General features: G+C 34.1%; 1 protein-coding gene and 1 long non-coding RNA gene across 9 annotated transcripts; both read right to left on the bottom strand.

The window, feature by feature from the left end:
- Positions 1-2289: 2289 nt before the first annotated feature.
- Positions 2290-4905, bottom strand: LOC127152741 (uncharacterized). The gene is made up of 3 exons (XR_007825130.1): positions 3646-4905; positions 2768-2832; positions 2290-2497 (listed from the first exon to the last, which is right to left on the bottom strand). It is a non-coding gene; the product is annotated as an uncharacterized LOC127152741 (long non-coding RNA).
- Positions 4906-5161: 256 nt separating this feature from the next.
- LOC127152589 (sialidase-4-like) lies at positions 5162-21515 on the bottom strand. Of its 8 annotated transcripts, none has more exons than XM_051093340.1 (4): positions 20987-21515; positions 20131-20376; positions 18841-19318; positions 5162-5894 (listed from the first exon to the last, which is right to left on the bottom strand). In XM_051093340.1, the coding sequence occupies exons 2-4, from the start codon at positions 20359-20361 to the stop codon at positions 5464-5466; spliced, it is 1140 nt and encodes a 379-aa protein (XP_050949297.1). In that variant the 5' UTR covers positions 20362-20376; positions 20987-21515; the 3' UTR covers positions 5162-5463. The 8 variants fall into 8 exon arrangements, 5 of the variants coding, with proteins under 5 accessions (XP_050949297.1, XP_050949295.1, XP_050949296.1 ...); XM_051093338.1 differs by having other exon boundaries at positions 20904-21515; XM_051093339.1 differs by lacking the exon at positions 20987-21515 and adding an exon at positions 20492-20880.
- Between the last annotated feature and the right edge of the window lie 68 nt (positions 21516-21583).

A 21583-nucleotide genomic window follows, 5' to 3' on the forward strand; every position in this document is an offset into this window, starting at 1 on the left:
ACATTTTCAACACTTTCCCAATATATAGTTTTTACTTTGTGCTTACAGTATTGTTTTGGAGAAACTGATAATTTGATGAATAGTATGAAAAGTTGATGAAAAGTTCAGATGTGAAGGATCACATGAAAAATTCTTAATGCAAAGTGAATCCTACTGAAAAACGCTGTAAAAAGGCACAAAAAAACTTTAAGAGCTAAATTGTAAGAAAACATGTTTAGAAACAGTTCTACACAAGGGTGGAGCCCCTGCATTTCTGAACTTCAGGCAAGACTCCAGGGTTTGTTATCATCAGATACTTTCTTTGGGTGGGAAAGGGTTTTTCATTAATCTTTGGACATTGCCAGCTGGAACACAAGTCTCTACACTGTAAAAAACAATTTGTTGAGTCAACTTAAAATAATTTGTAACCTGGCTGCCTTAAAATTTTAAGCTCAGTCAACTCGAAAAAAAAGTTTATTTAACTTGAAATGTTAAATTATACTAAGTGACAACTTAGATATTTGAGTTGAATCAACTTTAAAATTTTAAGGCAGCTGGGTTACTTACCCATCTGTTAAGTTTAGCAAACACAAATATCTAAGTTGTTACTTAGTACAACTTAACATTTCAAGTTGACTAAACTTATTTTACATTCAAATTGTGTTTTTTTTTTTTTTTTTTTTTATAGTGTAGAGAAACGGAGGTGTTTTTGAATGTTGGTGTTTTCTATACATACATACACTGTAAAAAAAAATTCTGTAGTTTTGTACCTTTAACATACTGACATCCACCATAATAATGCAGGTGGTTAAAGAGAAAGCCACATGATGAATCGAAGCTCATCACAAGTACCTTGGCCACAAGCAGAAGTATACACTAGTATATAAAAGATGCAAGAGTCATTCACGCAAACACAAAACACCATCATGATAACACACAACACTTGAACAATACAGTAAACATTCATTAAACAACAGAAGATGTAACATAAAGCCCAAATGTACATAACTGTTAACACAAACTATTAAAAAAACATGATTATTTAAACAAAATACTTTCAAATGTGTAGTATCATGCAGGGAATTCTGGGAATATCAGTTTACAGTTTTCGACTGTAAATTATACATTGATTTATTGTTTTTTACTTCTAAACATGTACAATTAACAGCATTTTACTGTAAAATTACATGAAATGTCTGGTTAGATTTTTTGCAGTTCTTCCCCTGTATTTAGTACGGGGACTTACTGTTAACCTATTAACAGTTTTTTCTGTAGCTTTTTTTTTTTTTTTACAAAATTTTACAGTTAAAATTACACATTTTTTACAGTGTATAGCTTAAAATAGCTAGATTTGTGTGTAGATTTTAGCACTCCATTCCATGCATTTAAAATCCTTTAATGCAGGGCAAGCCATTGATTATCCCGCTTATTCCATGGTCATTTGCGAATTTATAGACAAGTTAAAACTAGTCTTGCTCTTTGCAGCAAAATATTTGACCAAATGGGTAAAAATGATAGTTATTTTCGTCCGTTACGGCACATGATCTCTAACATTCTCTTGCATCAAATCAGACACAGAGATGAAATAGTGCGGTAAAATCACATTTATTTGAATGCATTATAGCATTTATTTCAATAAATTATCGATAAAGAGAGAGAGAGAGAGAGAGAGAGAGAGAGAGAGAGAGAGAGAGAGAGAGAGAGAGAGATGACAGTTCCCAGCAAGCAATTTTTGGTCTAAAAAACGTCTATTAGCCGTTGAAACACAGCCCAGACGTCTAGGCTAAAATAAGGTTGTCACTGGGCTGTCAGTGAAAATTTAATAGACGTCTAAACATAGCCCTAGAATAGACTAGACATCATTTAGACCACTATTAAACGAATACATCTGAATGTCTAATAGACATCGAATCTGCGTCTAGGCTAAAACAAGACTGAATTTGGGCTGTCAGTGAAAATTTAATAGACGTCTAACCATAGTCCAATAATAGACTAGTCATCAAACAGACAGCTAATGAACGCCTACATATATACATCTAAAACACAACAAAATGGCCATCCATCCAAACAAACTACATATACAGCTTTATTAAGAAAAATAACATTAACAACTTAAGAAAATACAAAATTATAAAAATGCAAAAGAAATAATGACAAAATAAAATATAAATGCATTACACTCAAATCTAAATATTATGATAAAAATATGGAATTTAACAACTTAAGATAATAATAATATATATATATAATATATATATATATATATATATATATATATATATTATATATATATCAAGAGCATGTTATCACACTTAACATTAAAACATTGCGGATAAATGACAACGTAAAAAAAAAAAAAATTAGATTAAAAAAAGATTAAACAATTTGTTGGTTTACTTATTTTAACAAATAAAACAACCAACAGTGAACTCAAAGGAAATGATTCATTATTGTTTTTTTTCTTGTATAAAATGTTTCCCAACTGCATTCCTCAAGTACAAGTTGGTCATCACTGCATCTGCAAAATAAGAAAAAAACAAATAGCATAAGAAAAGCTTTTTGAGAGAGAACTGAGAAAGAAAGGTCTGAATATGAGGGAACATGAGGGAATTTCTAAAACCCTAAAATATAATACAGACTGAGGTGGTTAACAATTGCGGACAAAGTTCACTGACATTTTAATATGACTAGTAAAGGAATTATTTTTTACATTTCTGATTTGCGCTGTAACTTATTAGGTATTGACACCACAATGTTTGATTAATGTGGCACACTTTGAAGACTTTACCTTTCCAGCATCCTTCTGGCACTGTCTTTGAGATTTCTTCATTCAATTCTGCACAACTTTGACACCTGAATAACACATGCCAGTGTCAGGCAGGTAGTATTATATGCGTCAGTGTAAAAGTGTCCAAAATTGTCTGGCACAACTAATTTCATATCAACACAGTGATAGCTGCTGTAATTAAAATGTAACCCAGTACACACATTAACCTTAAATGTACATGGAATAATTATTCACCCCTACCGTTTTTACTACATTATGTCTTCTGATTGTACCGGTTAGGTTTTAATGCTGCATTGCACATCTGAGCTACTTGCACTATTTTAATACTGCTGCAAACTTTTTATAATTGAACATTTTATATTGCAATTTGAAATAATTTGTATTTTTGAGTTTTAGTATCAGTTTGGAAGTTTTAAACTAAATCTTATTGTACTTGTACAATAACAAAGATACTCTATTCAATTAGCTCATGCTTTCTCTGTATGTAACAAGCCATTGTTCAGTCATAAATTCAATATAATATAGTCTAGTGGAAAATATCTTTTTCCAACAGCTTTTCCAGGTGTAAAAACTCCTCCTCAATTTGTCCAATTCTTCTGAATGTGTGTTCACTGTATAAATTAATATAAATTAATCAAAGCTTTTGTCCTGTTGTGTGCTGTTTTGCTGTTTTAAAATCGCTTTAGTTTGTAAACACATACAAATGAACTTTCACTCTATTATCTATTAAATTTTGCAATTAATCCTCTGATCACATGCATGCTGCACCGTGGGGCCTAGTCCACAGGGATCACTATCAGCTCCCTTCACTAAAATGTCACGGTTCCTACACATGATAACAAATAAAGTATAGATAAACAATGAACACATATACTTACCAAGACCAAGCAGGAAAGTCCTTTATTGTTTGTTGTTTGCCCGTTGATTTCCCACAGGTAAACTTAGTGTTCTCTCGTGTAAAAACAAAATTCAAAACGGCGGAATTATCGCGGGATCTTGCAGCAGTGCTCTCTACTAACTTTTAAGTCTCGCGTTGCCAGTAGTCATGTCTCAGTAGGGCGACAATTGCCATCTAGCGGTTGGGAATTGTTATTGCATATTTATTTATAAATTGAAAGAAAGTCAAATTATGTTGTATAATGTGTATGAATGTTACGCTTAACAGGCTGTGGAATGCATGACATCATATTATTAAATGCAATTAAACTTTTGAAACATTTAAATTAGCATTATTTTGGCATAATTAATAATGCATTATTTAATAATGCTATAAAATAATGAAATAAAATATAAATATTTTAAGACTATTTTGGCCATGCTCATTGCTGGTCTGATACTGGGCTATAGCCAAGCTGTTAAAATTAGACACTGATTGCCTCGATTTCGCCGGTTGGGCTAAAAGCAGACTGCACATAGCCCATCCAGCTCAGCGCTAAAACGTGGCTACATATATATCATGTCATTAAATGACACTGACATCTTAGTAGATATTATTGACACCGCAAACATGATGGTATATCAACTATCTCATGCGCTGCCTGCCAAAAACTACAATGAATCAGATTTGACTATGAGTGGGCTACAAATAGCCGGTCTGACTACGAGCTAAATCTTGGCTACAAACAGGCTACGCATAGAACATGTCAAAGAAATGAAATCAAACACATTGTAAACGTTGTTCACTTTGCTTACGTGATGGAATATCATACATCTCACAAGTTATTTTGCCAAAAAATGACATGTATCCAAATTCAAGGTTTTTGGGCTAGAAGGGGGTCACACATAGCCGGACTATATCGGGTCTATAGTGAACAGAGACGGTGAACTGACGGCTATTGCTTGCTGGGTTGTGTGTTACCTGCTGCGCGTCTGCGCATCTCTCCCTACAAACAACTAAAAAAACAGCGGTTTTGCTGTTTGCAGCGGTTTTATACTGTCCGGATTGTCCCCTTACTCTACCCCTACCCCTACCCCTTACAGAACACTTTCTTTTACATTTTCAAAATAACTATTCAGGTTTAGGTCCCCACCAGGATATAAAAACGCACGCAATAAAACAACATTGGTCGGCAGTTCTTAGGCAAAGACAGTCTTAGTAGCGATGAGCTCAGACAAAGCATGAATATTTGGTGCTTGCTTATAAAGGGAACTGTTGAGACTGATAGAAACGGTATGGCGATAGAGCAGAGTGAGGCCAGGGAGGATTATGGGAAATGTAGTGTTTTGTGTTGACAGGCATGGTGAATGGAGATTGTGACATTTTGTTTTGGACGTAGACTTCCCTGACTTGTATGCAGAGCGGACGTAATCAATATGTGATATGTATAACATTTTAAAATAAGGAAACACCATGTTCATGTTATTTGAAAGTTTATTCAAACACCTCCACCACAGATGCATCAAAAGCAGTTACATTTAGCTTTAATCAGATATATTCGTCACATTTTCTATTATATGAATTTAATGTGGAATTATTAGATCTGTTCAAGAATTATATATAACACATACTTTCTAAATTGCTGATAATGACTATTATGTTAATCATGTGTATACACAATATTTCCATATCCTACTTTCCAAATTAGTATTTAGTAATTAGAGGCAATTAAAAAAAATTAGAAAATATGGATTTATCATGATTAGATGTATTAATTTGGAGCTACTAACAGTAAAAGAACACTTGATAATGAACACTTTTACAGCTTTTTGGCAGGGAGTTCAAACAGCAAAAAGGCTATTTCTTCATTTTCGTGTTCGATTCCACACTCCATGAGACAAGCAAAGCGTCCAGGCTCATGCTCTACCAGATCTGCGTACGCACTGGGACCATGATGCAATATCATTGCAGGTACATCTGACCACCCTGAGGAATCCAGTGGGGTTTTATTCAAGTAGAGACCAAGATCTACTCTATTTTCTGGATTGGACGGATGGGAATAGAGCAAATATGTTATTGGTGGATCACTCTGTTGTAGAAAACTCAACACACTTCCTTGGCATCCATTTCCGGTCTCTATCAGCTTGTTTGGGGATAAAACTGTGGCAAAATCCTGTCCAGAGTTGTAGCTTAGAGCCTCCGTTCTGTAGCCAAGGGTGGTTCGGGCATTGCAGTACAGAGTACTCACACCTTTGTCATCAATGATCTCAGCCATCTGACACTCACACGACTCAACATCCAACTGGTTCCCCACCTTCCATGTGATTCCTCGATCATCACTGTAAAATGCTAAAGCATAAGACGTGAAACAGCAAAACGATAAGCAGCAAAATGATGTGCAATTTGGGTTGCCTGTGTAACGGTAAGCATATGCTGGGATAATCAGCCTTCCGCTCTTCATTTGAACACCATGTCCTGGACCGACAGCAAAGGGAGCCCATTCTTTCATCTCCTCACCGATTACATCTGCTGTCAAGTCTGTAGTATGGCTCCAGGTTTTACCAGCATCTTTACTAGTTACATAACAAAGTCGTCCCCGGCACTTATTTGTTCGTATCTGCTCATATTCAGAAACCCCAGTGGGAACACAGACAAAAAACAGAAAGAGGGTCTTGGATTCCCGCTCATACACTGGGCATGGATTCATGCTGCGGTGGTCTGGTAGACAAGCTGAAGTAAGCAGCTGCTGACCACTGACCCACTGAAATAAAAAAAAAAAACAAGGCCATTTAAAGCATCTCTGAATTAAGTCTGATAAAATCTCATGAATAATATTTCTTGATTTTGTACCTCAACTTCTTGACTCATTGCGTCCTTCCATGTTCCTCTTCTCATCACAAGCACTTCTGCATTTGTGTCGCTTAATGTTTTTCTCTTTTCAGCAAAGGCAAGGAAGGTTCGGTCGTCACTGAGATAGACGAGAGCTGGAATTCTGTACGACACCTGTTTCTTACAACAGCAACACCAGGTTTGAGGTTCTTCCTGTTTGAATACTGTTGTTTTGTTTATTTCATTAGGACATCTTGAATAGCTTTTTGAAGGTATGTTGTTACCCATTGTGAAATCTTAGCCCTGGAAATAGAATAAACCGTATCAGTAAGACAATAAGACAACTTAATTTTTTTTAAGTTATCAGAACTGTATTTTTCACTTTAAATCATTCACTTCATTTTTAAATTAGCCTTAAATCACAAGAAAACTGAATAGTGCTTTATTATTATTATTTAAACCTAATTAATTCTTTAAATTCAGTAAAAACATGTTTTTGTATAGCATACCTCAGTGGGGAATCTTCATGGTTTCTTCAATAATAATAAAAAATAATAATAAATGTTGTAAAGTAATAATACAATTATTTTTAAACCTCAAAATTGAGACTGCTACCTACACTGAGACTTACAACAACTACTGTCACCTGATGAGAATGGTAGGCCTATAATGAGAGATTGTACAACCCCTCCCTGTTTTACTGACCAATAAAAACTTTACAGTCTTTTACAATCCAGCAGACCAAGTAATGTATAATCATATTTTTGTTGCACAACGTCTGCATGCAAAATCTAATGGTTACAAAAATCTAAATCTTGATAAAAAACGGTATTGTTAGAACTAGATGATTAAAGTTTGAGAACAAACTTTGAGTTGGCTTGAAAAAAGCCTAGCCTGAAAGTTTGAAGCAGTTGTGACAGTATTAAAGTTGATGTTGCAAGCATGATTTAGCACATTGCTTACATGATTTAACATGTTGTTAGCATGTTTTAGCATGATCAGCTTGTTGCGTGCATTTTTACAGGCTGATTACAATGTTGTTAGCATGATTAACAAGTTGATATCATGATTCTAGAATTATTAGCAAGTTACTAACATGTTGTTAGCATGGTTACCAAGTTACTAGCATGTTTATAACCTGATTACAATGTTGTTAGCATGTTTCTAGCATGATTATCATGTTACTAGCATTCTGCTAGCATGTTTCTAATGCGATTAGCAAGATACTAGCATGTTGTTAGCATTATTAGCCAGTTACTAGCATATTGTTAGCATGATTAACTAGTTACTACCATGATTAGCATGTTACTAGCATGTTGCTAGCATGATTAACAAATTGCAAGCATCTTGCTAACATGTTTCTAAGTTAGTAGCATGTTGCTAACATGATTAGCATGCAATAGCACGTTTATAGCCTGAATCGCATATTGTAAGTATGATTAACATGTTACCAGCATGTTGCTAGCATGATTAGCCAGTTACTAGCATGTTGGTTGCCTGTTTTTTAACATGATTAGCATGTTTCTACATTGTTGCTAGCATGTTAACATGATTATAATGTTACTTGTTTTTAGCATGTTTTTAGCATCATTAGCATATTACTGGCATGTTGTTAGCATGATTAGCAAGTTACTATCATGTTTCTAGCATGTTTTACCATGATTAGCATGTTTCTAGCTTGTTGCTAGCATGTTGTTTGCATGATTAGCATGTTGCTAGCATATTTCTAGCATCATTAGCATATTACTAACATGTTGTTAGCATTATTAACAAGTTATTAGCACGTTACTAGTGTGTTTCTAGCATAATTAACATGTTATTAGCATGTTGCTAGCATGATTAGCATGTAATAGCATGTTTATAGCCTGAATAACATGTTGCTAGCATGTTTCAACATGCTTAACATGTTTCTGTGTTGTTGATAACATGTTAGCATAATTAGCAAGTTACTAGTATGTCGCTAGTATGATTAGTCAGTTACTAACATGTTGCTAGCATAATTAGCAAGTTACTAGCATGTTTTTACCATGATTAGCATGTTTCTAGCTTGTTGCTAGCATGTTGTTTGCATGATTAGCATGTTGCTAGCATGTTTCTAGCATCATTAGCATATTATTAACATGTTAGCATGATTAGCCTAATAATTAGGACCATCATCATTAGGACCAGCATAAACCAGCATCAAAACATGCCTACCAGCATATGCTGTTTTTTTTCACCAGGGTTTTGATGTACCAAATAATTTTTGTAAAGCATGTTAATGAATTTGACAAAATTCACACAAAAATGTGAATGAGACTATATCTTCGCAATGCTTTAGTGGATTCAGACCAAACTTGATATGGGTTATACCAAGCTTGACCTGAGGGCACAATGAGTAGTTTCGGAACAGGGACACCTACTGGTCAAAAGATGTAAAAATTTGACATTTTCATATATAATTACTGAACAGTTTGACCACAAATCATAAGAGTGATCTCGGAGCAGCATACCCAATCAAATAATACCACATTTTCAGCTATGTCATTACCAAATGTCAGCTATTTTGAGTGTGAACCATTTCAAATTTTGTAGCAAAATGCTGTTTTTTTCAATTGCTTTAGCTTATTGTTATGAATCTCACAGAATCGCTTATGAGAAAGTTATGAAATTTGGCACATGGATAGAGGCCAGTAACTACAGCAAATTTGGAATCTCTGAATCAAACTCTCTAGCGCCACCAACAGGCCAAATTTGGATTCATGTTTCTGCTAATAACCTTTGAACGGTAAAGTCTAAAAGCAAAATTCTCTTTTCCTCTTATTCCTTGGCTCATGCCGAGTCAAATGCATACCAAAAATATAATTTCTACTGTCATTTTGAATTTGCTGAAAAATCGGTTTTGTCCAATTTTCACCAAAATTGTCTCTGATCATCTTCAGAGCATTCTGGCAGTTGGCAGTTATCAAAAGCTTTTTGATGTACCAAACTGTTTTCGAAAAGCACATTAACAAATTTGAAGTTTGTGCAAAAATGTACATGAAATTATAGTCTATTTAGCAAATTCTATATAACAAGCATGACCTGAGGGCACTTTAGTAGTTTCAGCACAACGCCACCTACTGCTCAAAAGATATAATATTTTTCTGCTTATAACCTCTGACCAGTTTGGCCAAAAATCATAAGACGGATCGTTAGATTCGGAAAGGCATACAGAGTTGAACAATACCTAATTTTCTAAGTCTGCCTTCTTGAGCATCAGCCATTTTGAGTTTTGTAGTAAAAATTTGTATCAACGAGTGTCTTTAAGAGGGATCTCCAACCCTGCTCTGTAAACTGTAAGATGATGACACCTATTGACTCGTAGGCTAGAACGCACGTTACTATAGAAAAATATAAAGTCATCAGCATGCACTAGTAGTAAACAAAAAGAGCATAATGAATCACACTTTGGCAGTTGTAGTTTTTATGTGTGCTGACAAAAAGTGGAAGCGGCGAAAGAGGAAGGAATAAGAGCTTGAGGTAAGCAGATTTAAGTTTTAGCGCCATGGCGTTAATATCATATCGCATTTTTATTGGCTGATCAGTAAACGTTGTGGCAACAAACACACCATGCCATGATCAGATCATCAGGTTGAATTTCTGACACTGTCAGAAAATGATCGTAGGCTATCTTTGCTCGCAAGACCCTGATAACGGCCGTCTTTGAACCTTTCTCACTGTACGACATAGGACGACAGATTAGGAGCCACGATCACAGAAATCGCCACTTTTGTTTTACAATGCCAATCTTTCATATGGGACAGCCGACAATCGTGCAGTGTGTAAAAGGCTTTAGCTTTTTTAGCAATTTGTAAGGTGACACTGACATCACAAGAACACTCAACCTAACTAATTCTTAAAATTCAATTAATTACATTTTACATTTTTTTGTCCTTGTCAACCATTCACCCCATGAGAAGCAATACTCACAACAATTATTTTCTTGCAGCAGCAACAAATGATTCTTACAGCAGGCTCGTCACCACCTCTCAGTCAGTTCAATCACCTCTCAAACCAAAACATAGCAACCCTTATTTATAACATCTGATATCAATACAGGAAATTTCTAAAACTAAGATAACCATTTACTATAAAGTTAAAGAGCAGGATGATAAGCAAGAGTTAATATGTGGTCATAAATTAATTATCTTTTAGACCAGGGGTGGCGAACGTCGGTCCTGGAGAGCCACAGCCCTGCATAGTTTTGCTTCAACCGTAATCAAACGCACCTGAACAAGCTAATCAAGGTCTGAAAGGTTACTAGGAAGCTACAGGCAGGTGAGTTTTAATTAGGGTTGGAGCTGAACTCTGCAGGGCTGCGGCTCTCTTTGCCACCGCTGTTTTAGACTTTCTGCAGGAAAACATTGGGATGTAATGGGAACAACATTTTAACACAAATAAAACCAGTTGTATTGTGAATATATACACTGTAAAAAATAAAAAAAACACAATTTGTTGAGTCAGTTTAAAATATTTTGTTACCCTGCTGCCTTAAAAATTTAAGTTCAGTCAACTAAAATAAGTTTTGTCAACTTGAAATGTTAAGTTGTACTAAGTAACAACTTGTGTTTGCTAAACTTAACAGATGGGTAAGTAACCCAGCTGCCTTAAAATTTTAAGTTGATTCAAATCAAATATCTAAGTTGTCACTTAGTATAATTTAACATTTCAAGTTGAATAAACTTTTTTTGAGTTGACTGAACTTAAAAATTTTAAGGCAGCCAGGTTACAAATTATTTTAAGTTGACTCAACAAATTGTTTTTTACAGTGTAGTTTGTTTGTTTGTTTTTAACGTGCAACTTAATTAAACTGGTTAAAAATATGTATTTTATAATATTTTAAGAAAAAACTGGGTCCCCCATATGTACATATTTTAATCTAAATAATGTTAAATATAATTTTATTAATGTGCTAATTTGTCCATGGTGTTACTGTTTCCATTGTAGGAAACAAGTGTTATAAGCACAAGTATTTTATTCAAATGAATTAAAATCAAAATGTCCTTAAGGTTTTTTTTTTTTTTTTTTTTTTTTTAAAATATAGAATATTATGCAAATTATACAAATACAAGCATTTTTAAAGAGATAATTTGCATTAGTTTTTCCATTTAACACAATCTTGAAGGGCTGTGTTGGATTTTAAAAAAATGCTTCACTTGGTATTTGTTTTACATTCCAATTAGCTTGTTTTATCTGGCACACCACATGGCTATTTGTCTGGAAAAGTCCAGGGGCAGATGAAGACAGATCCATGATGTTTACCGGACTGGGTGGGGAAAGCATTGAGAGTTGCTTTCACTAATATTTTATCATTAAGTGCAAAAGGTGTTGAGGACTGTGTGCAATGAGCAAGTGGTGGTGACATTGTGGTATTTGGGACAATTAAAGAATGATTATTAAATGATTTATGAACCGATTGACGTGCATGAATTATTTATCTCTCATGTCAAAAAGTAATTATGGTTTCCACCCCTAATATTGCACAGCCCTCCACAAATGTTTAAAAACACACTCTTATCTTCACTGAGCACTGAAATAACACTGAAAAGAAGTGAAAAGGTGTGATACAGATGAATACGCAGAAGCAACAGAATGTGTAACACAATATTGATTCCCTATAGTTATTTTTTGAATAAATATTGAAACCTATTTGAATTGAATCTACAGCTTGCATGTTTTACTGCTGCAAAGAACAAAAACCCCACACTGTGTCAATTGTGAGTGTCCACTGGATGCCCAACAATGACAGATACCAACCAGAGACACGCCATAGTTGCCTTTACTTTTTATTTCACAAGTTTGCATGTTCATATAATCTTGATAAAACAAATTTGGCATGCTGTCCATGAAAGAGGGCTCGATAAGTAACTCAAGCACTAAAGGGCTACTTAAAATAAGTTTGTAACAAATGAAAAGAAATAAAGCATATGATGAGGTAACTGAGGGTTGGAGGAAGTCACGGGAGTAGGGAAAGCAGCTGTTATATACTTTTTTAAAAGAAAAACTGACATTAACAATAAAAATGGAAATCATTACAGAATGTGGGAGTCACACAAAGTGCACGGCAAAAGAGAATACTACAAATAAAAATGGTAAACTCACAGGAAAACAAACATCTATTCAGCCACAATCTACTACTAACAAGGACAAACAGAGGTAAAAGGAGTTTTACAGGGTTTTTTTAAAGGCAAACAACGGGAATTAAAGAGTTAAATAGCGTGACACCAGGTGAACTTGATAACTAATCAGACAACTAGGTCAGCAATACTAACGAAAACTAGCTCAGGAAAAACAAATACAGAAACAAAGCATACATGTAACAGAAGTAACAGCACAAAACCATTTTCAAAGTGTATTTTTATATTTTTGTAGGGTTGTCAGTTTAATGTGTTAACTTAATTAGTGATGAAAAATAATTAAAATATTTTAACACAGTTAACGTGATGGTCCCACACCAGACCTGTACACTGTAAAAAATAAAAAACACAATTTGTTGAGTCAGCTTAAAATAATTTGTTACCTTTTAAAATTTTAAGTTCAGTCAACTAAAATAAGTTTAGTCAACTTGAAATGTTAAGTTGTACTAAGTAACAACTTAGATATTTGTGTTTGCTAAACTTAACAGATGGGTAAGTAACCCAGCTGCCTTAAAATTTTAAGTTGATTCAACTCAAATATTTAAGTTGTCACTTAGTATAATTTAACATTTCAAGTTAAATAAACTTTTTTTGAGTTGACTGAACTTAAATTGTTAAGGCAGCCAGGTTACAAATTATTTTAAGTTGACTCAACAAATTGTTTTTTACAGTGTATGTGATCTTATATTTCATATAGTTGACTGATGAAAAATGTGATGCAGGGCAACAACTCCACAAATGCTGTTATGCCCTAATATTCAAGATATTGGTGAAACAAAAAATGTCCCTGTATGTGTTTTGTCTTGTATTTATATATATCACATATCACATGGGCAGCAAGAACAGTATGACGAGTGCTGATTTTGTCCCGATCTATCACAAGCTTAAATGTGATTTTATACAACAGTCAGTAAATAGGAAGTTGAGATTGTGTTATATTTTAAACACTATATATGTGTTTTTGCTCAGTTTTACTGAGAACATATGACCTCTAAAACTATACCAGAATTGCTGCACGTCTCTGAGAAACACAGCGGTGTTTAGTTTCTAAATGAATCCACATTTTAAACGAATCGTGTGAACCAATGATTCAAAAGCCCATTCATTAAGAGAGCCATTTACTTAATTTCGTTTGAACGAATCGAATGAGTGAATGACTCAAAGACATTTACTGCACCCTGCTGCCAGATTTAGTTTTTTATTTAAAGTATCATTTTATGTAAATAAATAAATAAATAAAATAAAAATAATAAAAATAACAACATAGTCCAAAAAAGAAAAAAAAAAAAAATCTGTCATCATTTACTCACCCTCATGTCATTTCAAACCTTTCTTTTGTGGAACATTAAAGAAGGTATTTTGAAGACTGTTGGTAACAAAGCTGCTTTGGTTACAAATGACTTACATCGTATGAACAAAAAAATACTGATGTTTCTCAAATAATCTTCGTTTATGTTTCATAGTTTACATTAGGCTAAATGTTTATGTGTAATAAATGTTATGTTGAATCTAATAAAATATTTCTTTCTAAAGCTACAATTTATAATGTCTACTTTATACTTTCTCATTTACCACAAAAATAGCTTTAAATAACCTTTGTGGGTGTTTTCACATTTATTTTGTGATTAATTAGATTAATTAATCAAAACATCATGTAATTAATTAGATTAAAAACTTTAATCGCCTGCAGCCCTAATATTTTAATGACCTGTTGTTTATACCTTTTTTTAAATATAGAATATTATGTAAATTATACAAATACAAGCATTTTAAAAGAGATAATTTGCGTTAGATTTTCTGTTTGACACAATCTTGAAGGGCTGTGTTGGATAAAAAACAAAACAAAAACACTTTGCTTGTTTTTTGTTTTATTGTGTTCATCTGAATGTTATTTATTACATTCCAGCTAGATTGTTTTATCTGGCATGCCATATGGCCATTGTCTGGAAAAGTCCAGGGGTTTTTCCAAGTTACCGCTGATTTGAACTGTAAGTTGATACAGACAGATCCATGGCGTTTACCAGACTGGGTGGGGCAAATCACCCACAGTTGCTTTCACTAATATTTTATCATTATGTGCAAAAGGTGCTGAGGACTGTGCAATGAGCAAGTGGTGGTGACATTGTGGTATCTGGGACAATTAAAGAACGATTATTAAATGATTTATGAACCGATTGACGTGCATGAATTATAAACACAGGGATAACTTTATCTCTCATGTCAAAAAGTAATTATGGTTTCCACCCCTAATATTGCACAGCCCTCCACAAATGTTTAAAAACACACTCTTATCTTCACTGAGCACTGAAATAACACTGAAAAGAAGTGAAAAGGTGTGATACAGATGAATACGCAGAAGCAGCAGAATGTGTAACACAATATTGATTCCCTACACTGTAAAAAATAAAAAACACAATTTGTTGAGTCAGCTTAAAATAATTTGTTACCCTGCTGCCTTAAAATTTTAAGTTGATTCAAATCAAATATCTAAGTTGTCACTTAACTTTAATAACTTAATAAACTTTTTTTGAGTTGACTGAAAGTAAAATTTTAAGGCAGCCAGGTTACAAATTATTTTGCTTCAACAAATAGTTTTTTACAGTGTATAGTTATTTTTTGAATAAATATTGAAACCTATTTGAATTGAATCTACAGCTTGCATGTTTTACTTCTGCAAAGAACCAAAAACCCCACACTGTGTCAATTGTGAGTGTCCATTGGATGCCCAACAATGACAGATACCAACCAGAGACACGCCATAGTTGCCTTTACTTTTTATTTCACAAGTTTGCATGTTCATATGATCTTGATAAAACAGATTTAGCATGCTGTCCATAAAAGAGGGCTCGACAAGCAACTAAAGGAATACTTAAAATAAGTTTGTAACAAATTAAAAGAACTAAAGCATATGATGAGTTTTACAGGGTTTTTTATAAGGCAAACAATGGGAACTAAAGAGTTAAATAGCGTGACACCAGGTGAACTTGATAACTAATCAGACAACTAGGTCAGCAATACTAACGAAAACTAGGTCAGGAAAAACAAATACAGAAACAAAGCATACATGTAACAGAAATAACAGCACAAAACTATTTTCAAAGTGTATTTTTATATTTATATGTTGTATTTGTATAATTTGTTAACTTTTTTTTGAGTTAACTGAACTTAAATTGTTAAGGCAGCCAGGTTACAAATTATTTTAAGTTGACTCATCAAATTGTTTTTTACAGTGTATGTCATCTTATATTTTATATAGTTGACTGATGAAAAATGTGATGCAGGGCAACAACTCCACAAATGCTGTTATGCCCTAATATTCAAGATATTGAGATTGTGTTATATTTTAAACACTATATATGTGTTTTTGCTCAGTTTTACTGAGAACATATGACCTCTAAAACCATACCAGAATTGCTGCGCATCTCTGAGAAACACAGCGGTGTTTAGTTTCTTAATGAATCCACGTTTTGAACGAATCGTGTGAACCAATGATTCAAAAGCCCATTTATTAAGAGAGCCATTTATTTCATTTCGTGAATGAATCGAATGAGTGAATGACTCAAAGACATTTACTGCACCCTGCTGCCAGATTTAGTTTCTTATTTAAAGTATCATTTTATGTAAAACAAAAAAAAAAAAAAAAATAATAATAATAATAAATAAAATAAGAATAATAAAAATAACAAAATTAGGGATAGTCCAAAAAAATAAATAAATTCTGTCATCATTTACTCACCCTCATGTCATTTCAAACCTTTCTTTTGTGGAACATTAAAGAAGGTATTTTGAAGACTGTTGGTAACAAAGCTGCTTTGGTTACAAATGACTTTGGTTACAAATGACAAAAAAATACAGATGTTTCTCAAATAATCTTCTTTTATGTTTCATAGTTTACATTAGTTTATGTGTAATAAATTTTATGTTGAATCTAACAAAATATTTCTTTCTAAAGCTACAATTTATAATGTCTACTTCATACTTTCTCATTTACCACAAAAATAGCTTTAAATAACCTTTGTGGGTGTTTTAACAGTCAAATTTATTTTGTGATTAATTAGATTAATTAATCAAAACATCATGTAATTAATTAGATTAAAAACTTTAATCAACTGACAGCCGTAATATTTTAATGACCTGTTGTTTATACCTTTTTTTAATATAGAATATTATGTAAATTATACAAATACAAGCATTTTAAAAGAGATAATTTGCATTAGATTTTCTGTTTGACACAATCTTGAAGGGCTGTGTTGGATAAAAAAAACAAACAAAAACAAAACAAAACAAAAAAAAACGCTTTGCTTGTTTTTTTGTTTTATTGAGTTTATCTGAATGTTATTTATTACATTCCATTAGCTTGTTTTATCTGGCACACCACATGGCTATTGTCTGGAAAAGTCCAGGGGTTTTTCCAAGTTACTTGGAGTTGATACAGACAGATCCATGATGTTTACCGGACTGGGTGAGGAAAGGACTGACAGATGCTTTCACTATTATTTTATCATTAAGTGCAAAAGGTGTTGAAGACTGTGAGCAAGTGGTGAGCAAGTGGTGGTGACATTGTGGTATTTGGGACAATTAAAGAATGACTATTAAATGATTTATGAACTGATTGACGTGCATGAATTATAAACACAGGGATAACTTTATCTCTCATGTCAAAAAGTAATTATGGTTTCCACCCCTAATATTGCACAGCCCTCCACAAATGTTTAAAAACACACTCTTATCTTCACTGAGCACTGAAATAACACTGAAAAGAAGTGAAAAGGTGTGATACGGATGAATACGCAGAAGTAAAACAGGTGAACTTGATAACTAATCAGACAACTAGGTCAGCAATACTAAGGAAAACTAGGTCAGGAAAAACAAAGACAGAAACAAAGCATACATGTAACAGAATTAACAGCACAAAACAGCACAACACAAATGCAGTTATGCCCTATGCCCTAATATTCAAGATATTGGTGCAAAAAATATCCCTGTATGTATTTAGTCTCATATTTATATATATATCACATATCACAATAAAAGCATTGATTTAAAAAAAAAAAAAAAGGCAGAATCTCTGAACGGCAGTGTTTATAATCTTCATATTTTAATGATTTAAAGCGATAGTTCATACAAAAATTGACATTCTGTCATTAATAACATTCCGAACCCCTAAGACCTTTGTTCATCTTTGGAACACAAATGCAGATATTTTGATGAAATTCAAGAGCTTTCTAACCCTGCATAGACAGCAACACAACTGACACATTTAAGACTCAGAAAGGTAGTAAGGACATTGTTAAAATAGTCCATCTGACATCTGTGGTTCAACCTTTATTTTTAGCAAGCTACAAGAATAATTTTGTGCGACGCATGTGTGGTTCTGCTAATGCAGGAGCCAGCGTTGAATAAAGATGGTTGAATAACGTCATTATTTTAGTTTTCTTTGCACACAAAAATTATTCTTGTAGCTTCATAAAATTATGGTTGATCCACTGACATCATATGGACTATTTTAATGATGTTCTTACTACCTCTCTAGACCTTGAACGTGTCAGTCGCGTTGCTTGTATATGCAGGGTCAGAAAGCTCTCAAATTTTATAAAAAAAATCTTAATTTGTGTTCTGAAGATGAACTCATAGGTCTCATAGGTTTGAAATGACATAAAGGTGAGTAATTAATGATAGTTAATGATAATTAATGACAATTATGTGAGTACTTGGCCATTATTACTAAAGCATTACTAAAAGAAAATGCTGACTTTTGCTGTCTCATTCAACACCCTTGGCCTAAATGACATCACTGAGTTTAAAAAGGACAAAGGCTATCCCTTCGACCTCACTAATCTCTCCACATTCCATGAGACAGGCGAAGTGTTTTCCATCTCCACAGTGGGCCAGATCCGAGTATCCACTTGGACCATCGTAGATGATCAATTTACGATCCTCCCATCTAGAAGCATCCCACGGGGATTTATTCAGGTAGACGCCAAGGCATGCTCTCTTGCTTGGATTTGTTGGATGGCAATACAGTAGCCATGTTTTTTCAGTTGCTTGATTAGGGGCAAAACTCAACACACTTCCTTGGCAGCCACGTCCGGTTTCTGTCAGCTTACATGCAGATGAAGGCTTGTCAAATGATTCTCCATTACACTCACTTAGAGCCTCGACTCTGTGGCCTGATATACTTCGAGCATTACAGTAAAGCTTACTGGTACCTTTGTCATCAATGATCTCAGCCATCTGACACTCATTAGACTCACCATCCATACGTTTTCCTAAACGCCAAGTACTTCCTTTATCATCACTGTACAATGCGAATGCACACGATGTGGCTTTACAGTTGTGTGAGCGGCAAGGATACACATATGCTGGGATAATAAGTCTTCCGCTCTTCAGTTGAACACCATGTCCTGGTCCAACAGCAAAGGTGGCCCAGTCCTTCTCCTGCTCACCGATTACATCTGCTGTCAGGTCTGTAACAGCACTCCAGGTTTTGCCAGTGTCCTTACTAGTTATGTAACAAAGTCGTGCCTGATTCTTATTCTTGTGTATTTGTTTGTGTTCAGAGACCCCAACAGGAACAGTAATGAAAAACAGAAATAGGGTCTTGGATTCTCTCTCAAAGACCGGACATGGATTCATACAGCGACGGTTTGCTTGACAAGCCGAAGAGAGCAACTCTTGACTATCCCACTGAAAAAAAGAAAAAAGGCTTAATATTAAAAATGAAAATTTGCAAGATGTAAATGAGTTTGTTATTACATCACTTGCTTACCAATAAATCCCCTGCAGTGAATGGGTGCTGTCAGAATGAGAGTTCAAACAGCAGATAAAAACAAAACAGTAAACTACAAGCAATCAACATGACTCCTGTCTATCAATTAATGTCTTGTGTAGTGAAAAGAAAAATATCTATCCATAATATTGCTTTCACCAGTGAAAACAAGAGTTTACAAGTGAAAACGGTCCAAATTAGTTTTAAACAAATATGTCTGTGGGATGGATTTGTTTCTTACAAACACACAGCTTTTCACTTTACATGACATGTGGATCACTTGTGGGTATTATTGTGATGTTTTTATCAGCTATTTGGACTCACAATCTGACGGCACCCATTCACTGCAAAGGATTCACTGAGGAGCAAGTGATTAAAGATTTATTTTTTGGCATTTTGCCTTTATTATGACAGGACAGTTTAGAAGTGACAGGAAGCGAAGTGGGAGAGAGAGATGAGGGCGGGATTGGCAAAAGTCCTCAAGTCAGAATTCGAACACAGGATGCCTGGAGCGCAACGGCGCTGTATGTCGGCTCGCTGTCCACAAGGCTATCGGCCAAGTGATGTAATGTTAAATGTCTCCAAATCTGTTCTGATAAAGAAACAATCTACATCTCAGATGTCCTGAGCGAATTTTAATTTTGGGTGAACTATTCTTTTAAAACTAACGTTTCAGAGAACTGTCTAACAATGTCCAATACTGACTAAATATTAATGTTTTAAGACTCACCTCAACTCCGTCATCCTTCCATATTCCTTTTCTCATCACAAGGACATCTGCATCAGTGTCATCAGCGGTTTTCCGCTTTTCAGCAAAGGCCAGGAATGTTTGGTTCTCACTGATATAGAGAAGAGCTGGAATTCTGTACGTCACCTGCACTCTTTCAGATTCCTTACGCTCCTGTTTGAACAACGTTGTTACTGGAAAGGGTCTTGATTTGCTTCCTTGTGTTTTGTCCATTGTTAAAGTTAAATCCTAAAAAAAATATTAAGCAGATTTATATTAGCAAGATTAAGCAATACAAGTTAAGTGTTGGTTATACGTTACTTATAAAAGTGTAACTTAATCTGTACGATTATTTTTGCTATACCTTCCTTATTTGGGTTATACTTTCGCATCCACAGGGAAACCGAATTGTGCAATGTGTGCGTTTGTTGGCGTTTGAGAGTGTGTATTTCCCTCCCTTACTCAAATGATTAAATTACAAGTTTAAACCCTCATTGTCAAATTACAAGCATAGCTATAATACAAACCATAACACGAAGCATATGCACAACAGATACAAGATAACATGAAAGCTAAAGTGACGGTTCGATGTCTGCCGCCTTGTTAACTTTTAGCAAAACTCGAGCTGTACGCGTTGTTTAAACTAAAGAGACTAGCTGTAGCTGCATCCGAAAGCGTTTTAAGTTACATTAAGTTAAGTTAAAATGTGCATTGCGTGCTTTAGCAGCCTGAAATAAATAGCCACGTGACACCAAGAGAATGAACAACATACTCACAGTATTTTTTTTTTCTGCTTCAAAAGTGAAAATTCACAGACTACTTCACCACAGACCGTTTACCAGAAAAAAACACTCCACACCTTATTTTGCTGTGACAGCAAGTTGCCAGGTACAACTGTTTGTTGTTGTTGTTAAAGCTTATAGGTCATTCCACGAAATTGCTGCTTTTCTATTTTGAAAAGTATGTCTGTACGGTTTAAAACACCTATCCGTGCGCTCGAAGTGTTTATCAAAATGCTGTTTCTACAAATATCCAGTTTTTGAATAATAAGTATACTTTGCAAAGTCATGGTTTCAGGACTGACCATTTAAGATCGCCCCCTACTGACAAGCTTAACAAAATATAAGACACATGATAAAAATAGGACAAGTCCTTTTAGAATGCACATCCTCAAATTATGATCAATTACGCACAAGCTGGGAAACAACTTAAAATAATTGTAATATTATATATGCCTATATTAGTACAATATTATATCCACTACAACCTAATATATATGTGTATTAAAAATGCAAAAATTATATATGAGAGAAGGCCTACTCTTCTTGTTTAATAATGAAAACACCACTGATTCTGTCTACTATGACTTTGTCATCAAAAGGCACACTTATGGAGAATAATATAACATATATATATTATAGTATTATTGGCTACCGATTATATTCATGTAACACAA

This window comes from Labeo rohita, chromosome 21 (genome assembly GCF_022985175.1).
Source record: "Labeo rohita strain BAU-BD-2019 chromosome 21, IGBB_LRoh.1.0, whole genome shotgun sequence".
In the NCBI taxonomy this organism is placed as follows: Eukaryota; Metazoa; Chordata; class Actinopteri; order Cypriniformes; family Cyprinidae; genus Labeo; species Labeo rohita.

Excerpts from the sequence above, each read along its gene's own strand:
- LOC127152589 (XM_051093337.1), bottom strand. The coding sequence starts at position 6,761 with ATGGGTAACAACATACCTTCAAAAAGCTATTCAAGATGTCCTAATGAA. Across the intron at positions 6,406-6,494 it reads CAATGAGTCAAGAAGTTGAG|TGGGTCAGTGGTCAGCAGCT; the intron begins GTACAAAATCAA and ends TTTTTATTTCAG.